General features: G+C 40.6%; 1 protein-coding gene across 2 annotated transcripts in view; it reads right to left on the reverse strand.

The window, feature by feature from the left end:
• dock1 (dedicator of cytokinesis 1) overlaps positions 1–27,420 on the reverse strand; it is a 594,554-nt gene that overhangs the window by 442,882 nt on the left and 124,252 nt on the right. For both annotated transcript variants that reach the window (XM_060841973.1, XM_060841974.1), the window contains exons 13-19: positions 24,337–24,462; positions 23,880–24,004; positions 23,470–23,568; positions 23,294–23,366; positions 17,691–17,794; positions 17,384–17,567; positions 12,387–12,484 (exon numbers count right to left, since the gene is read on the reverse strand). In XM_060841973.1, coding sequence (XP_060697956.1) covers positions 12,387–12,484; positions 17,384–17,567; positions 17,691–17,794; positions 23,294–23,366; positions 23,470–23,568; positions 23,880–24,004; positions 24,337–24,462 — 809 coding nt within the window. The remainder of the gene's footprint in view (positions 1–12,386; positions 12,485–17,383; positions 17,568–17,690; positions 17,795–23,293; positions 23,367–23,469; positions 23,569–23,879; positions 24,005–24,336; positions 24,463–27,420) is intronic.

Below are 27,420 nucleotides of genomic sequence, written 5' to 3' on the forward strand. Positions count from 1 at the left end.
TTAAAATATGGAAGATGGCAATGCAATTTGGAGACATCAGAAATACTCTATTACATCAACAAATGGCTTGACTTTGCAACTGAATCATTATAAGCAACTACATCCATATATAAAAACAATATCCAAACATACATATACCAATATATATGTTTGGGCGGCACGGTGGCGCAGTGGTTAGCACTGCTGCCTCACAGCGCCAGGGACCTGGGTTCAATTCCCGACTCAGGCGACTGACTGTGTGGAGTTTGCACATTCTCCCCGTGTCTGCGTGGGTTTCCTCCGGGTGCTCCGGTTTCCTCCCACAGTCCAAAGATGTGCGGGTCAGGTGAATTGGCCATGCTAAATTGCCCGTAGTATTAGGTAAGGGGTATATGTAGGGATATGGGTGGGTTGCGCTTCGGCGGGTCGGTGTGGACTTGTTGGGCCAAAGGGCCTGTTTCCACACCCGCATTAAAAAATCAGGTTGGATAAGAAATACATGCATACAAAAATGTTTCTCCAGGCTTCTCTTGCCCCACACTATTTCTCCAGGAGAGTACTCTCTAAATGGTGTTTGAATTTATTATGTACAACGGAAATGTCATTGATTTGCATTCAATAGTTAATTTTATTCCTATCAATGAATGCACTTCAAAATAAATCATTTTAGTCTAGATGTAATCTAATGACATGGTATTTTTCACCTTTTAGGGCAGACAGGAGAAAACGATGTGCATTCTACATCTCCAATGAACTAACTGCCAAATTTCAGAAGCTAAACGTTAAATCTAGGCAGATTAGCTCATACGCATAGAGTCGTGCAGATATGGTGGGAAATTGAGTTTTATTTATCGTGATGAAGACTAAACTGTTGAGAAAAAGCCTGCAGTATCACAACCTTTCTGGTCATAATACTCAATGCAGTACTCTGATCAAATGATATAAATTGCTGTTTGAAATCTCTCCTGAAAGTACTCGCCTGGAACTATAAAATTCCTTTCTGTAAAACTAGAGCTCAAGTATTATTTTGGATGGATCATATTCAAATACTTTATCAACATGAAACCTTTCAAATGAATTATGATTAACATTTAACTTCTGAAATGCAGAATCTAGCTCATTGGGGGTAACATCCAATACACCCGTGAATAGTTTGGAGCAAGTATGTGTTTTAAAGTTATACATCTGAAGAAACATAAAGCAGATACTGTGATATCTATAAAAAGTAAATTTGCTGAAACTGAAAATTTGAAACAGCAATCAATATGCAATATGGGGAAATGTGAAGTGACAAACTTTAGAAAGAAAATTGAGTAGAAGCAATAAAAACTGAACGATATAATTTTAAAAGAAGAGCCAGGAACAGAGGGAACAGGAGTTCACAGATACAAGCTGTTAAAAGTACCAGTTGATGATAAGGTTCTTAAAATAATCATATTGTACCTTGAAACAAACAGAGAATGCTGGAGAAATTCAGCAGGTCTGGCAGCATCCATTGAGAGAGAAACAAAATTAATATTTTGAGGTTAGTATGATTTTGAATTTGATACAAAGTTCGAAAATGAGAAACTTGGGTCAGAAACTGTTTAATTTAAATACACGCAATTACAAAGAAATGAGGATAGAGTTATCTGAAGGGAATGGGTGAATTGAATGACAATAAGCAAGCAGTGGCAGACATTTGAGGAGGAAATTCATGACTCTCAACAAAAATACTGTAGGAAGGATTCAAGAAGAGAGATAAAGCAACCATGGCTAACCAAGGAAGTTGACGAGAGTGTTTAGTTGAAAGAGAAAGCATAAAAGATGGCCACATTCAGTGATAGCCCCGAAGACTGGAAATAAATTCAGAACCCAGCAAAGGAGAACAAAAGAGATGGTAAGACAGAAAATAAACTACAGAAAATAAACTACAAGGGCAAACTAGTGAAAAACATGAACACTGATATTAAGAGTTTCTTGAAATATATGTAAAGGAAGAGAGAGGTCAAAGTAAACACATGCCTGTTAGAAAAAAGATCTGGGGAGACAATTTTGGGAAACAAGGAAATGGTAGCATCAGTCATAACAACAAAAGATGCATCAAACATTCCATTAATAGTAAAAGAACACAGGGGAGCAATTACATACAATCACCATTGTAATAGTGGTATTAGACAAACCAATGCACCTAAAAGCAGATATGTTGCCCGACTCCCTCCTCCGCACCCGTACCACCCCCCCCCCCCAACACCTTCACAAATTGGCCCCCATGTCTGCATTTGGTCTTCCCAATACAGAGGAGACTATATCAGGAGCAACATATGAGGTTAGATGACATGCAGGTGAATCTCTGTTGGACCTGGAAGGACTGTTTAGGGCCCTGGATGGAGGTGAGAGGGCAGGTGCAGGAGTACGTGTTACACCTCTTGTCGTTGCAGGGAAAGGTACTGGGTGTGGTGGAGAATGTGGTGAGGATCATAGAGTTGATGAGGGTGTCATGCAGTGAGCGGTCCCTGCGGAAAGCAGATGGAGTAGAGAAGGAAATATTTTATTGGTGGTGGGGTCTGATTGTAGTTGGCAGGATGATGCATTAGATTCGGAGGTTGGTGGGATGGTATGTGAGCATTAAGGGGACTCTATCCTTAATGTTGTTGGGGGGTGGGGGGAGAAAGAGAGAATGGCTCAAGGATAGGAAACAAGTGGGTACAAGGGTTCTTTTGCAGATTGACAACCTGTGACCAGTAGGGTTCCACAGGGATCAGTGCTGGGACAGCAATGATTTACAATACAGGTTATTGACTTGGAGAATGGATGCGAATATGCTGTAGCCTAATTTGCACAAGACACAAAAACAGATGGAAAGACAGGTTACGAAAGGAATCCAAACAGTTTATAGAGAGTTATTGATCAGTTAAATAAGTAGGCAAAAAGTTGGCAAATGAATGCGATGAAAATGTACAATTTTTACTTTGAAAGGGAGAACAGAAAAACTGCATAAAGCTGCAACACAAAGGGACATAAGTACACCTATGTGAAACGCAAAATGAACACATAGGTAATCAGGAAGGCTAATGGAATGTTGGTCCTTATTTCAAGGGGGAAAAGTATAGAAGTGAGAGTAGGCAAGTCTTACTGCAACCGTACAAGATGCTGCTGAAACCACATCTGGAGTACTGTGAACAGTTTGGTCCCCTTATTTAAAGGAAGATATAATTTCATGGGAGGCAGTTCAAAGATGACCCCCAGTATGGAGAGTTTGTCACATGAGCAAAGGTGAAACCGGTTGGAACTCTAATTATTGGAGTTTAGAAGAATGAGAGGGGATTTTATGAAAATATATGAGATTCGTTCTCGTTGAAATATATGGGGCTTAACAGGGTAAATGTTGAGAGGATGTTTTCCCTCACAGGAGATTCTAGGACAAAAGGGCATAGTCTCAACATAAAGGGATATCAAGACTGAGTTGAGGAGAAATTTCTTCTGAAAAGGGTTGAGGATCTTTGGAACTCCTTGCCACAGACAGCTCTTGGGGCAGATCCTTGTAAATCTTTAAGGCTAAGATAGGTAGATTCATGATCAGTAGGGGAATGGACAAGAAAGGGGACGTGAGGAGCTTTGAATCAGCCATCATTCTATTGAAGATTATGCAGGCTTGAGGCACTGAATAGCTAGCCCTTGTTCCTGTTACTTATGGTCTTATGGACTCTTCTTCAGAACTACTGCTCTTCTGAAGAGAAGCTCTACCAGACTCGAAGCATTAACACTGTTTTACTGTTTTTGTGATGCTGTCACAGCTGAGCTTCTCCAGTGTTCCATGTTGGTTTCAGATTTCCAGCATCTGCAGTGTGTTGCCTCAATAAAAATCCAGTGTGCCATAAAAATAAATTTTGCTTTTGAATTCTATCCACTGTTATGTGAAAATGTTACTTCATTTAAGGCTTTGCCGCTGAGTTATGAGTCCCATACTATAGATAGGATAACAAAAACTATGGAAATAATAGAGGAGGTTATTTTAGCACATGGAGAATGTCCTTTGATTATGTTATGAACCTAGAAAAGTTAGAAATGTTCTCCTGCAAACAGAGGTGGTTAGGGAGACCTTTGGAAAGGAATACAGGAACAAAGAAGCAGGACTAAATTATTTAGCTCCTCGTGCCTGATTTGGACTTCCACTAGAACATGATTTAGCATCAATCTTATTGCCATTTAATAGAAATGTTAATAATAGTTTTAATAGAATAGACAGGGAGAAATTGTTATTACTGCCAGGAGGATTGCTAATCCTATAAGGCAGATTTAAAATATACAATTATGTATGTGGAAATAAGCAAACACTATGACTGAAATGAAGAGCATAACATGTCCTTTATAGCACATTTTGATTTGGTAAATTATTTAACATTAATAAAAACTGAGCTAAGAATAGCCACTTAAGAACCATACTGTTATTAAGCAATTACAGAAAAAGAAATAGGTAGCTCAAAAAATATTGACACCTGCAGGGATTTAAGGTCGCTTTGTTCCTCAGTACTCCCTAGGGACCTACAATTTATTTAGTATATCCCTCTCAAAATGCATCACCTTGCATTTCTCAGGATTAAATTCCACCTGTCCTTGCTCTGCCCAATTTACCAGCTGATCAATATTAGGCTGTAACCTGAGACTACTCTCCTCACTACAAATAACAGCACAATTTTCGTGTCATCTTCTAACTTCCTAATTCCCCTCTACATTCATAGCCAAGTAATTTATGCACACATACACAGCAAAGGTCCCAGCACTAGCCCTGTGGTACACCATGTCACAGGCTTCCAATTACAAAGCAGCTGTCCAATATCACCCTTTGCCTTCAATTTGCAACTAATTTTGCATCCAGTTTGCCAAATTGCCTTCAATCTGATGGGTTCTTACCTTTTGGACCAGCCTTCCATGGGGTACTTTATCAAAGATCTTACTCAAACCCAAATAAACCACATCAATTACACTGCCTTTAACAATATATTCAGTCACATTTTCAAAAAGCTCAATTAAATTAGTCAGACAGGATCTCCCTCTCTCAAATCTGGCTGACAACCCCTGATCAATTCCTGTGATGTGTTGATTAATTTTGTCCCTCAGAACTGCTTCCAATAATTTCCTGACTACTGATGTCAGACTATGATTATCTGGCCTATCCCTACACTCTCCTTGAACAAAGGAAATACATTAGCTATCTTCCATCATCTGGCAGTTCACCCATGGCCAGTGAAGAATTATCTTCATCGGGCTGCCAGCAATCTCATCCTCTGCCTCCCAAAACAGGCTTGGATTCATCACATCAGGTCCTGGTGACTGTGCACCTTTGTGCCTGCCGAAACATCTAGTATCTCCTGCTTATTAATGTTAACATGTTCTAGAATCTCAAGATCCCAAATGAATCTCAGGCTACAATGCCTTTCTCTTCTGTGAATAAGTCCTCACCCATATCCACTGGCTCAACACACAGGTTGCCCCTTTGACCTCTAATCATCCCCACTCAACATATTCATAATGTGCCTTGGGGTTTTCCTTGATTCTCTCTGCCAAAGATTTTTCATGGCCCCTCTTGACACTACTAATTTCTTCTTTTGAGCATCCCACTCACACGGTAGCTCAGTGGTCAGCAATGCTGCCTCAAGGGATCTGGGCTCGATTCCACCCTCAGGTGACTGTGTGTGTGGAGTTTGCACATTCTCCCAGAGTCTGCAAGAGTGCTCCAGTTTCCCCTCTTGGTCCAAAAATGCGCAGGTTAAGTGGATTAACCATGGAAGATGTAGGGTTACAGTGGTAAGTTAGAGGGGTGGGTCTAGGTAGGATGTTCTTTGGAGGGTTGATGTGAACTCAATCGGCTGAATGGTGTGCTTCTGTGATGTAGGGATTCTATGATCAATGATCCACAACACACTAGATTCTTGAAGGGTATCCCCGGTTTTTAATACATTGCATCTGACATATACTTCCTTCTTTTTCTTTATAAAAATCTTAATATCTCTTAACATCCAAGATTCTCTGAACTTAGTACCCTTGGCCTTCCACTCTTAAGAGGAACATGCTGGCCTTGAATTACCACTTTTAAAAGACTCCCACTTTCCAAAAATAGACTTTGCTGCAAGTAGCCGCTTCTAATCTATGTTTGCCAAATCCTGACTAATGATATTGAAACTGGCCAACTTCCACATGATCCTTATCCCTTTTCATAATGACTTGAAACTTAAGAGTTATGGTCACTACCCCCAAAATGTTCACCCATAACCTTTATACCCCTTGACTGGTTTCATTCTCTAGGATTAGGTTGCGCATTGACCCATCACTAGTCGGTCTGTCTACATACTGGTACCAAATGCTCCGCTGGATACACTAAAAAGATTCTACCCCATCTAATCCTTTATATTAAGGTGATCCTAGTTAATATCCATAAAGTTGAGATCCCCTACAACTATAACCCAGTTTCTCTCACACCTTTCCTACATTACTTGCCAACATATCCACTCCTCTACCTACCTCCCTATAATTGTTGGGAGGCCGATAGTATAATACCAGCAAAATAATTTCCCTGAATTTCTAAGCTCTACCCAGATAGCCTTATTTGCAAACTGATCTAGAATATATCGTCCTTCATTGCTGCAGTAATGATTTCCTTTATCAATAATGCAATGCCCCACCTGTCTTACAACTTCCACATAATACGTGAAATATCTATTGCCTGCAATTTTGAGCTGCCAATCCTGTCCTTCCATCAACCATGTCTCGGTGATTGCAACAATATCATATAACAATAATCAAAGTTCCAAGTTCACCCATCTGGCCAGTCAGGTTCCTTGCATTAAAATAGATAAAATTTAGCTGTTTAGACCTGCCATGCCTTCTCCACCTACTGGACTGTTCTAGCATTCCTTCCAATCTGATTGTTGTAATCTCTGCTACATATGGCAAAGTACAAACAGCTTTAGCTAATTTACTTCGGTGGTTTGAATAGGCCACCTCTGTTCCTGTGTTCATATGCTTTGAAGAACTTGATAAAGGCAATATGCAGTGGCATTCTTTTTAACGGCATTCTTCCAGCACTTGCTCAACTGTGAAGATCATGACAGTCGGAGATCTTCCATTTCTGAAATTGCATTGGTGTTCAGGATAGTCAGGAAATACACTGTTATTAATTGTTGGAGATATTAAGCAAGAGGACTTAATGGACTTAGTCTGTAGGATTTATTTTGTGTTAAGCTATTAGGCAGCATACCAATACATATTGCTTACAATTTTGCCATAAAGTCCAGACGTCCCCTGACATATAACGTTATCAAAAAAACAGATTCATCAGCAAAGCAAACTGTAAACATTGAAAACAAAGGCACAGGAGATTCCAATAGAGGGGCGGCATGGTGGCTCAGTAGTTAGTACTGCAGCCTCACAGCACCAGGGACCCGGGTTCAATTCCAGACTAGGGTGACTGTCTGTGTGGAGTTTGCATATTCTCCCTGTGTCTGTGTAGGTTTCCTCCAACAGTCCAAAGATGTGCAAGTTAGGTGAATTGGTCAAGCTAAATTGCACATAATATTCAGGGATGTGTAGTTTACATGCATGAGTCAGAGGAAAGAAAGAGTAATAGGGTAGAGGAATGGGTTTGGGTGGGATACTCTGGAGGGTCAATTTGGACTTGTTGAACCAAATGGCATGTTTCCACGCTGTAGAGATTTTATGATTCTGTGAACAGATGAGCAAGATGAGTGCAATTCTGTATTCTTCACTAGTGAAAACACCACAAAGGGGGGTGCATCTAAACTTCACAAAGTCTAAACACCACAAAAAGCCCGCTTGTCCACAAATAGAGGAAACTTATGAAACTCCAACTGCAGATGCTATACCATATGAATTTATCAGTCACCAGAATCTAGCACCCCTGCAGCTATCTCCCATAATATTATCAGTTAATTTTCTACTAGATCATTCCTATTTTCTTACAAACTATAGATAAAGTAATAGCATCTTAAAATTTAGTAGTGGGGGGATAGAAGGTCAAAAGCCAGGAGATCATGTTAAACTTGAAATGAAATGTGAATTTAGCATATAGTCTGGGGAAAAAAAAATCACAGATGAGGAACGTCAGTTGTGTAGATAGATTGGAGAAGGTGGAACAAATTTCCTTGCAAAAGAAAACAGAGATTTGATAGAGATATTCAAGGTCACAAGGGGTGTTGACAGAATAGATAGGGAAATCATGTCCCCACTAGTATAAAGATAAAAACAAATGGGTATGGATTTGCAGTAATTATCAAAAGAAGCACTGTATACATGAAAGCTGTTCCTGAAGTGGGTTACGTGTGGAATATGCTGCTTGAGAACGTGGAGGACACAGATTCAATTGAGGCGGTTAAGATGAAATTGGATTATTTGGAGAAACTGGGGAGATGGCAGCAGACAAATCACTCATTTGAAGAGCTGATATAGACACATCAGACCAAATGCCCTCTTTCTATGCTCTAACAGTTCTGAGAAGACTCTAAGTTCCCCAAAATCTAAACAAAAGTGTTTACTTATCAATTTGTGGATAGTTGTGCTGTAAAAGGTCCAATAATTGCAAAATGAAAGGAAGGTGTGATCAAAGATACAAATTAGCCATTCTAACTAGATACAAAGGTAATGAATTTCAATTTACATGGGCAAAGAGCACAGAAAGCCATTTTTTTTTAAATGTGAACTCAAGACAATTTTGTCAGCTACTAATTTGAAACTGGCTTCTCTTTAAAAATTATCAGATTCTGTAGAAATCATAACACATAAAAGAGTTATGAGAGCAATGCTATGCTATGCTATGGAAACAGTAAGGACTGTAGATGCTGGGAGCCAGAGTCAATATATGCGAAGCTGGAAAAACACAGCCGGTCAGCCAGCAGGACTGCCAAATGATTTCGGCCTGAAACGTTCACTTTCGTACTCCTCAGACCCTATCTGACCTGCTGTGCTTTTTCAGCTTCACATCTGCTCTAACTTTGACAATTATATGACAATGTTGACATATAAGGACATGTTTGTTCAAGCAAACTATCCTTAATTCAAGTTGGGAAGGCACAGAAATAAATGGAACATCATTTGGACTTCAGCATGCCCTTAGTTGAGGCATTTGGCAATAAAGCAGCGGAAAATAATCGACTTTAAGTTTTGTAGTCACATTAGTTCTTCTCTACAAACCCAAAAAGTGCTACACAAAATGTGGAAACATTAGTTATATACAGATTTAAGAATCAAAAACTGTTCTTTATAACTCCAGAACAAAGTCCCCCTGACACAAAACAAGATCTTGGCCATTCCTTAGGCATAAACCATATACAAACAGCATACAGTTCTAGAGATTTCTAATTGAATAATTATTGAATTAGTTTACAGGGATAATATGTAGAAAATCCATTGATCCATTTTCATTGCCAGAAAGTCGAGCACTATTTTAATCCTGCCATACTGGAAATTTTCAATTCAATGTACATAGAAACTTAATGAAGAAATACAGCATGAGATCATCCGTTGTCAATGTATAATCTTAGAAACTCCAGTCCGCAGCCGAGAAAAATCAATTGCACATTTGCCAACTTTTAAAGATCAGTTATTGCACAACATCCATACTGAGGAAATTCAGGTAAAAATATCAGAAGTATAATTATACAGTCAGCAGCAAAGCAACAGTGCAGCCTTCTGGGAGGCAGCTTACTACGTGGCTGCCTCTACATCTGCCATCCAATAAATAATTGGGAGAAGGATAGGAAGCCTTCAGCTAAAGAATCTAGGACTAATTTAAATCAGGAGTATTGCCTTGATAACTTTTGTCCATGAGTTCAAGCCACTCAATCCTACAAATGCTTAGTCTTGAGCTTGTATGATTCACATATCCATCCAAAGCAGAATAAAACTGCCTGAGAATGTTACCTTCCTCTCAATAACCAGTCTAACTTTAATAAGCTAAGGTGTAGCTATGCTGTAAATATCTCAGATATTTTAAGATTCCAAGATTTCTCCCTCTAGAATTTCTCCCTTCACCATTAATGATAGGGCTAATTTCAGTTGTCACAGAAAAACAAATAAATAAGACCATTTACTAACATTACAATTTTATTAACAGAAATTAACAAGCAATACTTGATAATTGAAAGTATACTGTTGTGCTAAAATCTATCAAAAGTTGTAAATCTAAAACTATTAGAATCCAATTTCATGCTATTTCTAACTATTCAAGATCTAAAAATATCTAGGAATACCTAAAAATAGTTAATAGAATATCCATCAACATTTAAAGCTATATCTTAAAGCACTGAGTCAGATATCTTGGTGTGAGAAAATTTGTTTTTGAAAGTATTATTTGAGACTTCCAAATACTTCTGAAACCTCAGAGAGAGAGTTTTATTTTTACATAGTTTGGATCCCTCATGCTTTGCAAATGTGTAAGTGTTATGACACAAAGACACACAGCAAATCACAAGTTTCCCCATACCTGTGTTTGCTTCATAGAAAAATTAAAACATGCAAATGATCCTCAAAATTGACCCCAATGTTTCCAACCAACTTTTTGAATAACCATTACCAGACTCAAAATAATCGATATCAGACAAATAGTTGTATAACTTTTATTAATAATCCAGTAGCTTTAGCAGAGCATAGTTAATCAACAAGGTAATATAATTAATGTCTATGATTTAAGCCCTATCTTCTTCTGATTCTAGGCCCCACTCTCACAAAGACAGACTGAAAAACAGACAGACACATTTAAAGGATAAATCAAAAGGAAAAGAAAAATGAGATGTAATAGATCAGTTCATTTAAACAGTCTTGTATTCTGGGCAGAACGGTGGCTCAGTGGTTAGCACTGCTGCCTCTCAGTGCCAGAGACCCAGGTTTGATTCCAGCCTTGGTTAACTGTGTGGAGTTTCACAGGCAAAATCCTTCTAACTTAAACACAGTTCAAACTTTAGTTTGTCATTGTTAAACTGGTTGATGTCCTATAAGACGACTATTAGCATCTGCCATCTGTTTCATTATGCCGCCTCTCCAGATTAGAAATGTCTATAAAGTACTTTGAAGAAGAATTCACCTGCAATTAACTTTCAGGCCTGGCCTCAAACAAATATTAATTTGTTTGTTCTCCTCTTTCCTAACAAGAGGCAAGTTGATGCTCCAAAGGTCATCTGCAGCACTCAATTCACAGTTCACAGCTCCAAATCAAAAGTGATTTTAAAAAATGAAGGTCTCAACATAACCCTCTATAGAGATTCCTCCCACTTTCTCGTATCATTTAACATCACTCCATAATTATGCGATGAAGATTCAGATATGAAATTGTAAATTATCTCATCAACTTGTGATATTTTATACCCTTACTTGAATATTCCTTTCATCACTCTCCTTTTCTTGTAAACTTGAAAGGGACCCTCATTAAAGGTTTACCAGTAAGGAACATGTTTCATTTCTCACCTTCCTAAGTGTTGCCTTATGCAAGCTTCTAATGGTATCTGTGTGAAAAGGATCTTTGCAGTCTCTTATCACTTAGATGGTTGCAGTATTCTACCTGTAAATACCAGCTTATTTTCATGCCTAGATGTCACCATGAGTCTTCAGAAGCCTTCTTTTCAGTGATCAAACTGCTTATATCTTTGTTCTTTGTTGAGTGTGCATGAACGAGAAAATGCGCGTGAATGAGAGATGAGCAAATGAAAGAGAGAGCGAGCGCGAGATCGTGACCGAGCAAGAGACAGCATGCGAGAGAGAGGGAAAGAGCGAGAGCGAGAGTGAGACACCAATTTCGGTCTCATCTGCAATTTACTAACTTTCCCTATGTTCACGTGCAAATCATTTAAAAAACTGACAAAAAGCGGTGGACTCAGCTCTGATCCTTGTAGCACACCATTGGTCACAGGCCTCCAGTTTGAAAAGCAACACTTCACCCCCCACCCTGTCTTCTACCTTCAAGCGAGTTCTATTTCCAAATGGCTAGTTCTCCTTGTATTCTGTGATCTAACCTGCGAACCAATCCATCATGATGAAACCTGTCAAATACCTTAATGACATCCAGAGAGATCGCATTCACCACTCTGCCCTCATCAATCCTATTTGTTATTTCTTCAAACTCGTTAGCGAGACACAATTTCCCATGAACAAAGCCACACTGACTATCCCTAATCAGTCCTTGCCTTTCCAAAGACATGCAAATCCTATCCCTCAGGATTCCCTTCAATAACCATTGAATGACAACAAGAATAAAAGAAAAAGCCAAGTTTGACACCTTAATTAAAGATCTTCTGCAAGTGTAATGGATGGCCTTAGTAATCTTAGAAATAGCTTCCTGTTAGATTTACTTTCATGGATCCCCACATGCCTTTTTCAGACTTCGATAAATTTGTACAATAGTTTCAAGTGGAAGCCAATACCTTAACAACCTCTTCTCCATCCACCTTCATCAGTTGTCTCAAGTTCTGCTGTAGTAAATTTGTGTTTGATCGCCATTTCAAAAGTCCCAGGAGATCCACTGTAAACAGACCAGACATATGTAATTTCATTACTGATCAACATTGTAAATAAAAAGCGAATCTAATCTTAAGGAATTAAATAGCACAAAACATATTGTCTGCAGCTGCGACTTCATTTTACTATTGCATTTCACATGGTTCTCACAAGTAATCAGTTTTAGCCACAATGGTCTATTTTACAAAATGATCTATACAGTTTAAATTCCAATGAAGTACAATTAAATTATTTACTTTGTTGTGTTTTACATGAATACTAAGCATTAAGCTTTAAGAGTTGGTGGGGGAATTCAATTTACCACTGATACAAATGATCTTTCTGCTATGGAACTTGCTAATTATAAAGTTAAGCAGAGGTAGGAGACAGTTCAGTTTCTTTTCAGATTTTGAAGGAAAATTTAATATGAACTATTAGACAGAAGCTAATTTTGCAAAATATGAAAATTAAAAAGAGTAAAACAGGATTCTGAAGCAGCCTTATTTCATTACATCAAAACAAATTTAACTCATAAGGGGGAAGGATTGTAACAAGTGTTGAAAAAACATCTATTTATCTTGAAATTATAAAACTGCTAGTAAATATATTTAACTTTAGTGAAAAAAAAAGCTAAGTTAAAAATTTCACATTCTTCAGACAAGATGGAGCATGCCAGTTTCCATTTCCTGAAGGTTCTCTGACAGGCATTTCTAATTTGAACCTAATAATGATGACTAATTACTAGAATAATTATTACAATAATTTAATTATTATAACTAAAGTTATTATTAGTTTGGTGTCACAAACCCATTAGACATGGAAAATAGCAAATTCATTTAGCAGAGGATTACTACAGTGGAGATCATAATACGTGAGCTTGAACTCTATTTTGAGACTAATCCTAGAAGTGAAAGAGTAATGTCCATCAATGCCAACATTCAATAACGTAATCCTAAAATGACAAACTTGTTAAGAAAACAGGATGTACATCCCAACTTCTCATATGTTTATAAATCCTTCTTTTATCCTTATCCAATCCCTTAAAAAAGGTTTATTCTGTGCATCAGTGCAACAGGTTGCCATATTAGGTATTTCGCAAAGCAGTTAATGGTATATTTAAAATGAAATAATCTGAGTGTCATGCAGTTCACCAAAATAAATTCTCCAGAAAGTGTCATAGCATTTTCTTTTTTTAAAAAAAACAAAGCAAACATCTCAATATGATTTTGAAGTTTTCCAGATAGAGAGAGGCCATTAACTAACCCTCCAGGATTTTCTTTTCCCCGGTCCCCAACGCCTTATTTTCACGATGGATATCCAGTCCCTGTACACCTCCATCCCCCATCACGAAGGACTCAAAGCCCTCCGCTTCTTCCTTTCCCGCCGCACCAACCAGTACCCTTCCACTGACACCCTCCTCCGACTGACTGAACTGGTCCTCACCCTGAATAACTTCTCTTTTCAATCCTCCCACTTCCTCCAAACTAAAGGAGTTGCCATGGGCACCCGCATGGGCCCCAGCTATGCCTGTCTCTTCGTAGGATATGTGGAACAGTCCATCTTCCGCAACTACACTGGCACCACCCCCCACCTTTTCCTCCGCTACATCGATGACTGTATCGGTGCTGCCTCGTGCTCCCACGAGGAGGTTGAACAGTTCATCAACTTTACTAACACCTTCCATCCCGACCTCAAATTCACCTGGACTGTCTCAGACTCCTCCCTCCCCTTCCTAGACCTTTCTATTTCTATCTCAGGCGACCGACTCAACACAGACATCTACTATAAACCGACTGACTCCCACAGCTATCTGGACTACACCTCCTCCCACCCTGCCCCCTGTAAAAACTCCATCCCATATTCCCAATTCCTTCGTCTCCGCCGCATCTGCTCCCAGGAGGACCAGTTCAAACACCGCACAGCCCAGATGGCCTCCTACTGCAAGGACCGCAGATTCCCCCCAAACGTGATTGACGATGCCCTCCACTGCATCTCCTCCACTTCCCGCTCCTCCGCCCTTGAGCCCCGCTCCTCCAACCGCCACCAAGACAGAACCCCACTGGTTCTCACCTACCACCCTACCAACCTCCGTATACAACGTATCATCCGCCGTCATTTCCGCCACCTCCAAACGGACCCCACCACCAGGGATCTATTTCCCTCCCCTCCCCTATCAACGCTCCGCAAAGACCACTCCCTTCGTGACTCCCTCGTCAGGTCCACACCCCCCACCAACCCAACCTCCACTCCCGGCACCTTCCCCTGCAACCGCAGGAAATGTAAAACTTGCGCCCACACCTCCTCCCTCACTTCCCTCCAAGGCCCCAAGGGATCCTTCCATATCCGCCACAAGTTCACCTGTACCGCCACACACATCATCTATTGCATCCGCTGCACCCGATGTGGCCTCCTCTACATTGGGGAGACGGGCCGCCTACTTGCGGAACGCTTCAGAGAACACCTCAGGGACGCCCGGACCAACCAACCCAACCACCCCGTGGCTCAACACTTCAACTCCCCCTCCCACTCCACCGAGGACATGCAGGTCCTTGGATTCCTCCACCGGCAAGACATAACAACACGACGGTTGGAGGAAGAGCGCCTCATCTTCCGCCTGGGAACCCTCCAACCACAAGGGATGAACTCAGATTTCTCCAGTTTCCTCATTTCCCCTCCCCCCACCTTGTCTCAGTCGGTTCCCTCAACTCAGCACCACCCTCCTAACCTGCAATCTTCTTCCTAACCTCTCCGCCCCCACCCCACTCCGGCCTATCACCCTCACCTTGACCTCCTTCCACCTATCACATCTCCATCGCTCCTCCCCCAAGTCCCTCCTCCCTACCTTTTATCTTAGCCTACCTGGCACCCTCTCCTCATTCCTGATAAAGGGCTTATGCCTGAAACGTCGAATTTCTTATTCCTTGGATGCTGCCTGACCTGCTGTGCTTTAACCAGCAACACATTTTCGAAAGTTCATATCATACCCATACTTCATGCATACATCAAGACAGAAGTTAACAATGGGAATTTTCCTTACTTCCGAACAAACAAGAAATAGTGGGAAGATAGGTTTTCTTTACACTCTACTTTCCTGCCTTTTCCCCATAACGCTCGATTCTCTTTGATTTAAAAATTTGTCCATCTTAATAATCTAGACTCCACAGCTTACTTCTTCCTTATCTGTCTTAAATGAATGGTGCCTTGCTCTGAGATCATGCCATCTGGTTCTACATTCTCGAGGGGAAACAAATCTCTCAGAATCTACCCTTTGATGACTCCTAAGAATGCTGCATACTTCAATCAGATCTTCTCTCATTCTTCTACACTCCAATGAGTACAGACTCAATCCAATCTATCCTTCCTCATGAGACAGTCTATCCATACCCAGAATCAACTCGGGCAACGTTCTCTGGACTGCCCTGAATGACAGTACATCTTTCCTTAAATAAGGGGATCAAAACTGTTCAGTGTTTGAGGTATGGTCTCAATACAGTTTTGTAGAATTTTAGCAAGGACTTCCCATTTTTATTCTGTTTTATTTGAGTGCACCTAAACAGTGCTTTCAAAACCTGTAAACTGTTCCACTCAGACAAACAAGGGCAGCACCTAAAAGTTCAGCTCCATGCTAGGCAACATCCTGACTTGGAATTATATCACCTTTCCTTCAGTGACACTGTGATGAGATCATGTGAACCCTTTTTAACAGCACTCTAAATGGTCATAAAACATGGAAATAGAAGTCATTTAGGCCTATCAAGTCTGCTCCATCACTCAATCAAACCATGGCTCATCTAATAATTCTCAACTCCATTTTCTTGCTGTATGCACATAACCCCACTGTTTGCCGAACTGATTAAAAATCTGTCCATCTCAGCCTTCAACATACTTAATGACACAGCCTCTGCTGTAAAGAAGTCCACAGATTCAACATTCCTCATCTGTTTTAAATGTGAGAACTCTAGTGAGGTTAATAAAAATGGTTTCATGGTCCTCATTAGAGTATTAATTCCAGATTTTTCAAAACTGGGTACTGCTTCCATGTTATGTTCAGCATGGAGGAATACAAATTCACCAGCTGAGACTGGGTGATAAGTGATTACCAGCAGAAGGCTTCATTGCCCATGACGTTCTTGCCCTTAGTCCTAATTCATGAGAATTCAAGGGGTCCAGGGTCAATGTAAGGACTCTCAGGGCAACTCTCTCGACTACAGGCTATTGGGCCACCGCTTCTGCTGGCAGTGGTATCCGAGACATAAGATATGATTCCTTGAGTATAACTATTAGCAATGTAAGGCTACTGCTTGACTACTCTGTGGAACAGTTCTCCAATTTTAGCATGGATTTCCAGATTTTACTAACGAGGGCTTTGCAGAGTTAAGAAGGTTGGATTTTCTGTTGTCATGTCCAGAACCTAACTAAATACAGAATGACTCATTCAGCTTCATCCTTTTTACTAATTTTGTAGTAATTTAGTAGGCCACTTCAAATGACATTTAAGAGTCAACTATATTGTGGATCATAAAATGGAGATGCCAGTGTTGGACTGGGTTTTAATATTGTGGATCAGATTAGGTAAGGACAGCAGATTTCCTTCAAGGACATTAGTGAACTAGTTGAATTTTTATAACAATTAATGATGGTTTCACGGACATCAACAGACTAAATTTTACTTCCAGATTTACTAATTGAATTTAAATTCCATCGGTTGCCATGGTGGGATTTGAACTCACACCCCAAGAGCATTAACCTGAGCTTGTGCAGTACTTATCCAGTGACATTATCATAACACCACTGCCTATTAGTCAAAGAAATTCAATGTACCAAACACTTACAATCAATACAGTGAGGTTAAAAACAACCATTTTCTAATCTGATCAGTACAACTAACAAGCAGCAGGCATTTTTTATCCTTTCAATATCTTACCATTCTGTGTAAGTTTTGTTGAGCAGACCAAAGTGGAAATTTGAAATGAGTCTTTGCTGATGGCCAAGTTTCCAAAACTGTGCATATTTTTCCCAGTCATTGTGTAGCCCTTCTCTTCAAGTGTTGCTTTAGTCGCAGGCAGATTTAAATATGGTGCTGCATCTTCCAGCTTTTTGGCATCTGACTATTTAGAAAGAGAACTTAGACTCAATTATGTGCTTTATCTGAACATACATATTGAAAGCAAAACTCTTATTAGATCATCTACTGCTACAAATGAGGATAATACATCATTGTACTAACATACCTTATATACAATTAGGTCATGTTCACCATCTCTTAGTGTAGTTCCATCATACCTCATTAGCTTCACAAATGCCAATGCAAATATTTTCTCAGATTTGTCTTTCGCTGTTCAAAGGAGGAAACAGAGATTTAGATGATCTTTGCTGTATGAGAAACACCACAGAAATACATTTTTAAACCAAAAGTAAATGATTAAATACATATGCTTAAATTCATCAAAGACAATATACATTTTACAAATAATGCAGGAAGCACCAATCTTATTTTGTATATTAGCTTAGTACTACATATAAAAAAAGGTAACTACCAAAAATCAAAAAATTGTAATCAAGATTCTTTCAAATCCCAAAAGCAACATATTTGTTTCTTCTGGGGTAATAAATGCCAAATCGGTGTATCTAGTTTTATCTTACATTTATTTCTGAAATGTACTCAAAACATTTAGGAAATTGTAGAAATGCTTGCTTTCAATTAAGATATTGCATAAATTTGACAGGACAAGCTAAGAAGGGCAAAGATGAACACAGGACCATCCCACGGAATTAGAAACGTTTAAATGAGGCTATTTGAACTCTGATCAGTCAGCGGTCAATTTTCACTCTCGTCGCTGTGAAATCATGTAACTGATAAATACTGCTTGCTTAGAGTACAAAGATTCATAAACAGGCAATTAACAAAGTTGGTGCAACAATCAGCTGCACACTATTTTACAATTAATGTGCTAAGCAAAGGCCTTATTTGTGCATCTTGGCTTATTTTGAACTTAAATGAAATACTTGTTCTTTGTGAAGAAATCGCAGCAGCATAGCAACCCAGGAGGACTGATTTTTCATTGAAGAAAAATATATGTTTTCCAAAGGGTGCTTCGGACTACTTTGTAGTCCAGAAGGTATCAGGAGTGTTTAAAGTTATGGAGAGAGGGATCTAAAAATACAATTCCATTTGGATAAGCGTGTGGTAGGTCAATCTTCTTAGTTGATACTTCCGTTAGGATTGGCCCTTAATCACGGTCAACGTGCTGCATTTTCAATTTCTCCTCATCTTCTAGGAGATACTTGGTAACACGTGGTGAAGCACTCAGCAGACTATGGCAATACTGCGCCAAGATATGAATGCCTCTCAATACCAATAATGTCTCAATTATCCTGGGTGCTGAAACAGCCTCATCACGTTTTTAAGTAGTTTCTGTTCATGACTGCAAGACTATCTGCAAATTGATTGCATAATATGATTTTACAGTCTTTGGTCAGCATTAAATTTAAGCAGAAACATAATTTCTATTCAAAGGCTGTAACATCATGCCTAGGGACCTAGTTGGCATAAATGAAATTGAACTTTGGTAAACTTAGTAGTGGTAAAATTAGGTCGCAACGTCCTGCTTTTTATAAAGGATGCTCTTTTAACAGACAAGAAACTTTAGCATCTGCTGTTCATGAGAGCTAAGTACTCTACTTGCACTGTGAAAGGACAAAAACATTCAGAATTTCAGCAACTTTTTCGAATCATTTTAAGGTCTTCATTTCAACTCACTTACATGTGTTCCCTGCAATTTGCCAGCTTCACTCCCACTGTGGCTATTCAAACAAAATATGTATCATAGGGTTCAATATTCAATTGTTGTAAAAGATATTTCAATTTAGAAAGGTTCTGACCAGAAGTGTTTGATTACATCCATGAAGAGGTTACTTGAAGCTAAGAAAATCTAAGCTCAGTTGTGGGAAGGCTCCAGGAAGGGGCCATCTGATTTGCAAGAAATGGAATTGAAACCATAATTACATCAAAGCCCTATTGATGCGAAAGAGAAGGACACTCTCTCTGGTCTGAGTACTGTAAGCAGTTCATCAGGGAGTAATGGCATTATATTTTAGCATGTGTCCTAAAATCTTTAAATGCGTGTTAAACCCAAACAGTTTGATTTGTTCTATTTTATAATTGTCTGTGCACAATAAATGTTTTATTGTTAAAATCAAACCTTCACGAATTATGTGCGTGTGTTCTATTGAAAGACCACCTAGTTAAAACCAAAGAAAGTAAATATTGCCTATCGTGCCAGACTTCGCTCTGGGAACAAATTTGTTCAGTAATCACACTAGCTGGGTACATAAGATACCTTACGAAGCTTAGAGTATAGAAAGCGGAGAGGTGAAATGAAAAAATTAAATTAGGAAAGCAAAGTAAGGTGTTTTAAAAATATTCTCAAGTCAAGTATTTTATCAGTACATGGAACAGCAAGAATTTAAACTCAAGAAAGGGGTAGGCCTATCTGACATGTACTGTAACTTGTGCGTGGATGCAGAAGTTTTGTGGAATGCTCTTAATGAGTACTTTCTCTCTTCTCACCGCAGGAAGATGTTGCAGACATTCTAATTAAAAAGGAAATATCAGATAATATAAGCATAATAAGAACAGAGATACTGGAGGAACAAATATTATTGAAGGTGATAGATGAATTGTACCACGGACAATCAGACTATAATATATAGGAACAGAATTAGGCCATTCAGCCAATTGTGTCTGGTCTGCCATTCAAACATTACTCAACCCGTGGGCGGCACGGTGGCACAGTGGTTAGCACTGCTGCCTCACAGCGCCCGAGACCTGGGTTCAATTCCCGACTCAGGCGACTGACTGTGTGGAGATTGCACGTTCTCCCCGTGTCTGCGTGGGTTTCCTCCGGGTGCTCCGGTTTCCTCCCACAGTCCAAAGATGTGCGGGTCAGGTGAATTGGCCACGATAAATTGCCCGTAGTGTTAGGTAAGGGGTAAATGTCGGGGTATGGGTGGGTTGTGCTTCGGCAGGTCGGTGTGGACTTGTTGGCCCGAAGGGCCTGTTTCCACACTGTAAGTAATCTAATCTAAAAAAACCCCCATTCTCCTACCTTTTCCCTGTAAAAGTTGATCCCTTCACTCATCAAGAACCTATCTATCTCTGCCTTAAATTTGTCCAAAGTCAGAAGTCACAAGACACCAGGTTACAGTCCAATAGGTTTATCTGAAATCAAAAGCCTTTGGAGCATTGTTCCTTCACTGTTCCTGCACAGAGATCTCTCTGCATGTAATTTTGTACCTGTGCGCTTCCTTTTACTTCACCTGACCAAAAAGCAGTGCTCCAAAAGCTTCTAATTTCAAATAAGCCTGTTGGACTATAACCTGGTTTCATGTAACTTCTGACTTTGCTCACCCCTGTCCAATATTGGCACCTTCACATCATTAAATTTCCTCAATGACTTGGCCTCCATAGCCCTCAGTGGCAATGATTTCCACAGATTGAGCACCCTCTGGCTGAAGGAATTCCTCTTCATCTTAGTTATAAAGGGTTGTCCCTTCACCTTGAGGCTGTCTCCTCAGGTCCTGGTCTTTCCTAATAATGAAAATATCTTATCCACATTCACTCTATCCAGGCCTCTCAGTAGTCTGAGAATGTAAATGAAATTGCTCCTCATTCTTCTAAATTCTATTGAGTATACAGACCTAGAGTCCTCAACCACCCATGTGATAAGCTCTACATCCCAGGATTCTTGTCAAACTCCTCTGGATCCCGTCCAACATCAGCACATCCTTCCTTAGATTCAGGTCCCAAAACTGCTCTTATATTCTAATCTTCTCAAAACGAATGCTCACATTACATTTGCCTTCTTTAACTGCCAACTGAAACTGCATGTTAACCCTAAACCAGAACTCCCAAGTACCTTTGTGCTTTAGATTCTAAAGCCTTTCCCCATTTAGAAAATAATCTACACATCTCTTGTTGCTACCAAAGTGCGTAACCTCACTTTCCCACACTGTATTCCATCTGCCATTTCTTTGCCAACACTCCTAGCTTGTCCAAGTCGTTTTGCAGACTCTCCATTTCCTCAACACTAACTTCCCTTCCACCCGCCTTTGTGTCATCGTAAATTTCGCGACAATGCCCTCAGTTCCCTTGTGCAGTTCATTTATATATAACATGAATAGTTGTGTCTCCAATACAAATGTCTAAGGAACTTATTATCTCCTCAAAGAATTTTAATAGATTTGTCAGGCATGACCTCCTCTTGATAAAGCCTGATTGACTCAGGCCTATTTTACCACTTGCTCTCCTTTGTCTAACTTACTTGTTACTTCTTCAAAGGATTCGAAGAAACTTCCTCTTGACAAAGCCAAGCTGACTCTGTCTTATTTTACCATGCACTTCTAAATCTTCCAAAATCGCATCCCGAATAATGGATTCTAAAATCTTATCAACAACCGAGGTCAGGCTATCAGGGCTATGGTTTTCTATCTTCTGCCTCCCTCCCCCTTAAACAGGAGTGTTAAATTATACATTTTCCAGTACTCTGGGACCCTCCCTGACTAGAGTGATTCCTGAAGAGTCACAATGCCTCCACAATCTCCTTTGCTAGTTCTTCATAACCTTGGGATGTGGTCTATCCAGTTTGAGTGATTATTCACCTTCAGAAATTTCAGATTCCCCAGCACCTCCTCTATTAAGGGAGCCAGGAATGAAACAACAGAATGCTCTGCTGATCACTTTCTAGTCCTGACTAGATAATGGCAAGATGCCAGAGGAAGAGACATTTACAAGCATTGTACGCTTATTAAAATAGGATATAAGGGATATGCCAAGTAATTATGGGCCACTCGCTGTTACTTGGAAAAACATGGATTTGTTAAGGGAAAATTATGTCCTCTTAACAATTTTTTGAGGAAGTAACAAGGAGGATTGATTGGGTAGGGCAATTGGTTGGTGATGTCGTGTTCTGTGGTGATGCTATTTCCTGTTCTTTCGTAAAAGAACAGGAAATGGCATCACCACAGCAAATGACATCACCATAGGAACTGACATTACCACAGGATATGACATCACCCCCAAAGGAAACCTAAACACATAAATAGAAAGCAGGTCATGAACACCAGTGCTTCACTGGAGACTCAATGATGATGTTACCCAGCATGGTGATGAAGTGTCTGAAAACGAACCTACCAGCTCAATGAGCAAACTTACACCCATTTATGTGAATGTTGCTAAAGGTTGAAAACTTCAGTTATCAGGACAGATTGGACAGATGTGGGTCATTTTTCTTGGAATAGAAGAGGCTTAAAAGGTTGTTGAAGAATGTGTCCAAAATAACGAGGATTTTGGAAGTGAGCAGGGAAAACCGGTTTCCCTTAGTGGTGAGGTGAACGACCGGAGAACAAATTTAATCTGCTTGTTAGGTGGATCAGAAGTGACATGTGAAAATACTTTTTCACCCAGGTAATGCGTGTCTGGAAGTCACTGCCTTGTTTGGCAGATGGAAGCCCTCATCTCAGTTACAAGTAACTTCAAACTACACCTGAAGTGCTGTAATTTGCAGGGCTACAGATCAAGTGCTCATAAATGAGATTGGGGCCTATTTATTCAACTGGCATGATGGACTCAATGGTCTCTTTCTGTGTTGTAACTTTTCTGAATTTTTGTGGTTCTATAAGACTCACATCCAGAAGCTGAAATTTGCAAATAAAATATGAAAATCATAATAATGGCACAACTATCTAAAAAATACATGCCTTATTCATGCTTTTGCAATCCGGACAGAAGTAGTTCGGTATTGTATATAAAAGAAACATTGGCTCAAGTACTTACAATCTTGAGATGATCGATGTCGGAATGTGAACCTCAAGTGGCTTCTATTTACATCTTCAATAGGGATTGCCACCTTTAAAATAATACCAAAAGATACTCATGCTAAAGTTTACAACATAACCGCTCAGGATTTTATTTTAACTTTTTCAATTCCAGCTAATATACCGTGAACATACCTTTACCGTCTCAAACCAACGAGGCTGCTTCACTTGATAGTAAATAACAGACTTATATTCAGAGATACCATCATCTCCCGCACCAGGAAAAATTACATTCTTTTAAAAACAAGAAGCAAATATCAATGTGGTTTCAGAAATGTATTTAAAGATCTGAAAACTTCCTAAAGAACATGTAAGAAAACATATATATGTAAGACTTGGGAAATGTTCAGAAAATTTGTGGTCAGCATCAAATGTTCAGAACACAATTCACACAAAGTCACAGTCAAAACAGTAACAACTATTAATTAAGAGAAAGACAATAAAAAAAGTTTAATTTTGAATTCTAGAAAAATATTAACTGGTCAACAAACAACAGTTTAATTCATTTTCAGCGTCATAGATGTATCAGCCCATAATTATCATACCTCCAAACGCTTGCCTTCTTCATCATACACCATCATTGTGACCTCTACATTCTTGGAAGTTGTTTTGTTGCCTTTGTCAAACTCCCCTAGCTGTAGTGTAACATATATGTCATTACGAACATCACCTTTGCAAGAAAATGAGCAAGAAGATCCTTAAGTAACTGTTTTCAGGTCACTAAACATTAAAAAACACATTAACTACAATTATTAATTATTATAACAACAACAATAATTTATAAATAGACACAAGATTGTTTGAAAATAAATTGGGTCATTCTGACATTTACGTAGAATACAATTAGGAATAAATAAGACTCAACACATTTTAATCTGACCATAAATAAGATCACTATCACTTCATTCCATTTTACTTGGTTTTAATGTGAATACATTTTCCGAGCAAAACTACAGATTGATGAGTATTTACCATATTTAAATGATTTTTCAACGTACTCACCAGGCATTATTATTTCAGGAAAACCCATTTTTCTTGCAACTGCAGTAGTTCTATCAACTAGATGTGGAAAATCTTTTCGAATCTGATGAACATCACCTAACAGTAGCTTCATTGTAACCCACAAGCCTAGTGAATAACAGACACCAAATCAGATCTAGATCAAAAAATACATCTTTCCACTGGAAAAGGAACAAACATTTAAAATTCAGTTAAGTTCTAAAGGATAAATATAAATCCCCAAAATGTTTTGTTCTATTTATTTTAATGAAATGAGATAAGAAATGCAATCTATGAAAGTTTCTACCAATTCAGGTAGGTGTTTGATGAGGTGGCTGGTTGAAGTGCTCTGAATCCTGCATGCTTTTTCTGTTACTTGCACTTGGTCACCACACGCCTCATTCTGTGACACTCAAAGCAGTTGGGGCCTTCACAGATGTTTTTCCAATTCATACATTTTAAGGCAAATACTTCCAGTATATCAGTGGGGGTATTATATTTGTTTAGGAAGCCTTTCAGGGTGTCTTTACTGTATCTCCTATTCTTCTAATGATGGCTTACAATCGCAGAGCTCAGAGTACTGCACTTGTTTAGGGAGATTTGTGCTGGGCACACAGATAATGTGGCCCACTCACCACAGCTGGTTACATACGGCCTGTATCTTGATACTGGGATATTGGCTGTATTGAAAAATGTGTTGCTGGAAAAGCGCAGCAGGTCAGGTAGCATCCAAGGAGCAGGAGAATCGACATTTCAGGCATAAGCCCTTCTTCAGGAATGAGGAGGGTGTGCCAAGCAGGCTAAGATAAAAGGTAGGGAGGAGGGACTTGGGGGAAGGGCGTTGGGAATGCGATAGGTGGAAGGAAGTTAAGGTGAGGGTGATAGGCCAGAGAGGGGGTGGGGGCGGAGAGGTCGGGAAGAAGATTGCAGGTCAAGAAGGCGGTGCTGAGTCCAAGGGTTGGGACTGAGATAAGGTGTTTGGGGGGGGGGGGGGGGGGGGGGATGAAGCTAGAGGAATCTGCATTCATCCCTTGTGATTGGAGGGTTCCTAGGCGGAAGATGAGGCGCTCTTCCTCCAGGCATTGTGTTGCTATGGTCTGGCGATGGAGGAGGCCAAGGACCTCCATGTCCTTGGTGGAGTGGGAGGGGGAGTTAAAGTGTTCAGCCACAGGGTGGTTGGGTTGGTTGGTGCGGGTGTCCCAGAGGTTTCTCTGAAACGTTCCGCAAGTAGGCAGCCTGTCTCGCCAATGTAGAGGAGGCCACATCAGGTGCAGCAGATGCAGTAAATGATGCGCGTGGAGGTGCAGGTGGATTTGTGACTGATATGGAAGGATCCCCTGGGGCCTTGGAGGGAAGTGAGGGGGATGGTGTGGGCGCAAGTTTTGCATTTCTTGCATATGCAGAGGAAGATGCCGGGAGTGGAGGTTAGGTTGGTGGGGGATGTGGACCTGACGAGGTAGTCACGGAGGCAGTGGTCTTTCCGGAACGCTGATAGGGGAGGGGAGGGAAATACATCCTTGGTGGTGGGGTCTGTTTGGAGGAGGCGGAAATGACGATATATCTGGAGGTTGGTGGGGTGGTAGGTGAGGACCTGTCCTGGTGGCGATTGGAGGGGCAGGGTTCAAGGGCGGAGAGCGGGAAGTGGAGGCGATGCGGTGCACAGCATCATCAACCACATCTGAGGGGAAATTGCGGTCTTTGAAAAAGGAGGCCATCTGGGTTGTTTGGTATTGGAATTGGTCCTCCTGGGAGCAGATGAGGCGAAGGAATTGGGAATATGGGATGGCGTATTTACAGGGGGCAGGGTGGGAGGAGGTGTAATCTAGGTAGCTGTGGGAGTCAGTCGGTTTATAGTAAATGTCCACGTTGAGTTAGTCGCCCGAGATAAAAATGGAGGGGTCTAGGAAGGGGAGGGAGGAGTCTGAGACGGTCCAGTTAAATTTGAGGTCGGGGTGGAAGGTGTTAGTAAAATAGATGAACTGTTCAACCTCCTCATGGGAGCACGAGGTAGCGCCGATACAGTCATCAATGTAGCGGAGGAAAAGGTGGGGGTTGGTGCCAATGTAGCTGCGGAAGATGGACTGTTCCACATATCTGACGAGGAGGCATAGCTGGGCCCATGCGGGTGCCCATGGCTACTCCTTTGGTTTGGAGGAAGTGGGAGGATTGGAAAGAGAAGTTGTTCAGAGTAAGGACCAGTTTAGTCAGTCGAAGGAGGGTGTCAGTGGAAGGATACTGGTTGGGTCAGCGGGAAAGAAAGCAGTGGAGGGCTTTGAGGCCTTTGAAATGGGGGATGGAGGTGCATAGGGACTGGATGTCCATGGTGAAGATAAGGCGTTGGGGGCCGGGGAAGCGAAAATCATGGAGGAGGTGGAGGGCGTAGGTGGCGTCCCGAACGTAGGTGGGGAGTTCTTGGACTAAGGGGGACAGGACCATGTTGAGGTATGCAGAGATGTGTTCGGTGGGGCAGGAGCAGTCTGAGACAATGGGTCGGCCGGGGCAGTCAGGTTTGTGGATTTTGGGCAGGTGGTAGAAACAGGCGGTGTGGGGTTGTGGGACAATGAGGTTGGAGGCGGTGGATGGGAGATCCGCTGAGGTGATGAGGTTATGGAAGGTCTGGGAGATGATTTGGTGGTGGAAGGTGGGGTCATGGTCAAGGGGGCAATAGGAGGTGTCCGCGAGCTGGCGTTTAGCCTCAGCTGTATTGGACTGGGTGAAGATGGTCACATTGGTGTGCTACCAGTGATTTTGCAGAACTTTGCAAAGACAATGTTGGTGATAACTCTCCAGGGATTTGAGGTGACTGCTGTACATGGCACATGTTCCTCATATGCACAGATGGATGAGACTATTGCTGCACTATAGACCATGAGCCTTGGTGCTTGGCATGAGGTCTTGGACTTCAAACACTCTATTCCGTAGATATCTGAATGCCTGCACCGGTGCACTGGAGTCAATGTTGAATTTTATCATTAACATTTACTTGCACTAACAGGTGGTTTCGGAGGTGGAAAATTATCTACATTTGACAGGGGCTCACTACAGATTTTTTTAGTCATTAAACAGTATTGTGTGGCAGGAGCACAC

This window comes from Hemiscyllium ocellatum, chromosome 22 (assembly GCF_020745735.1).
Source record: "Hemiscyllium ocellatum isolate sHemOce1 chromosome 22, sHemOce1.pat.X.cur, whole genome shotgun sequence".
Taxonomy (NCBI): Eukaryota; Metazoa; Chordata; class Chondrichthyes; order Orectolobiformes; family Hemiscylliidae; genus Hemiscyllium; species Hemiscyllium ocellatum.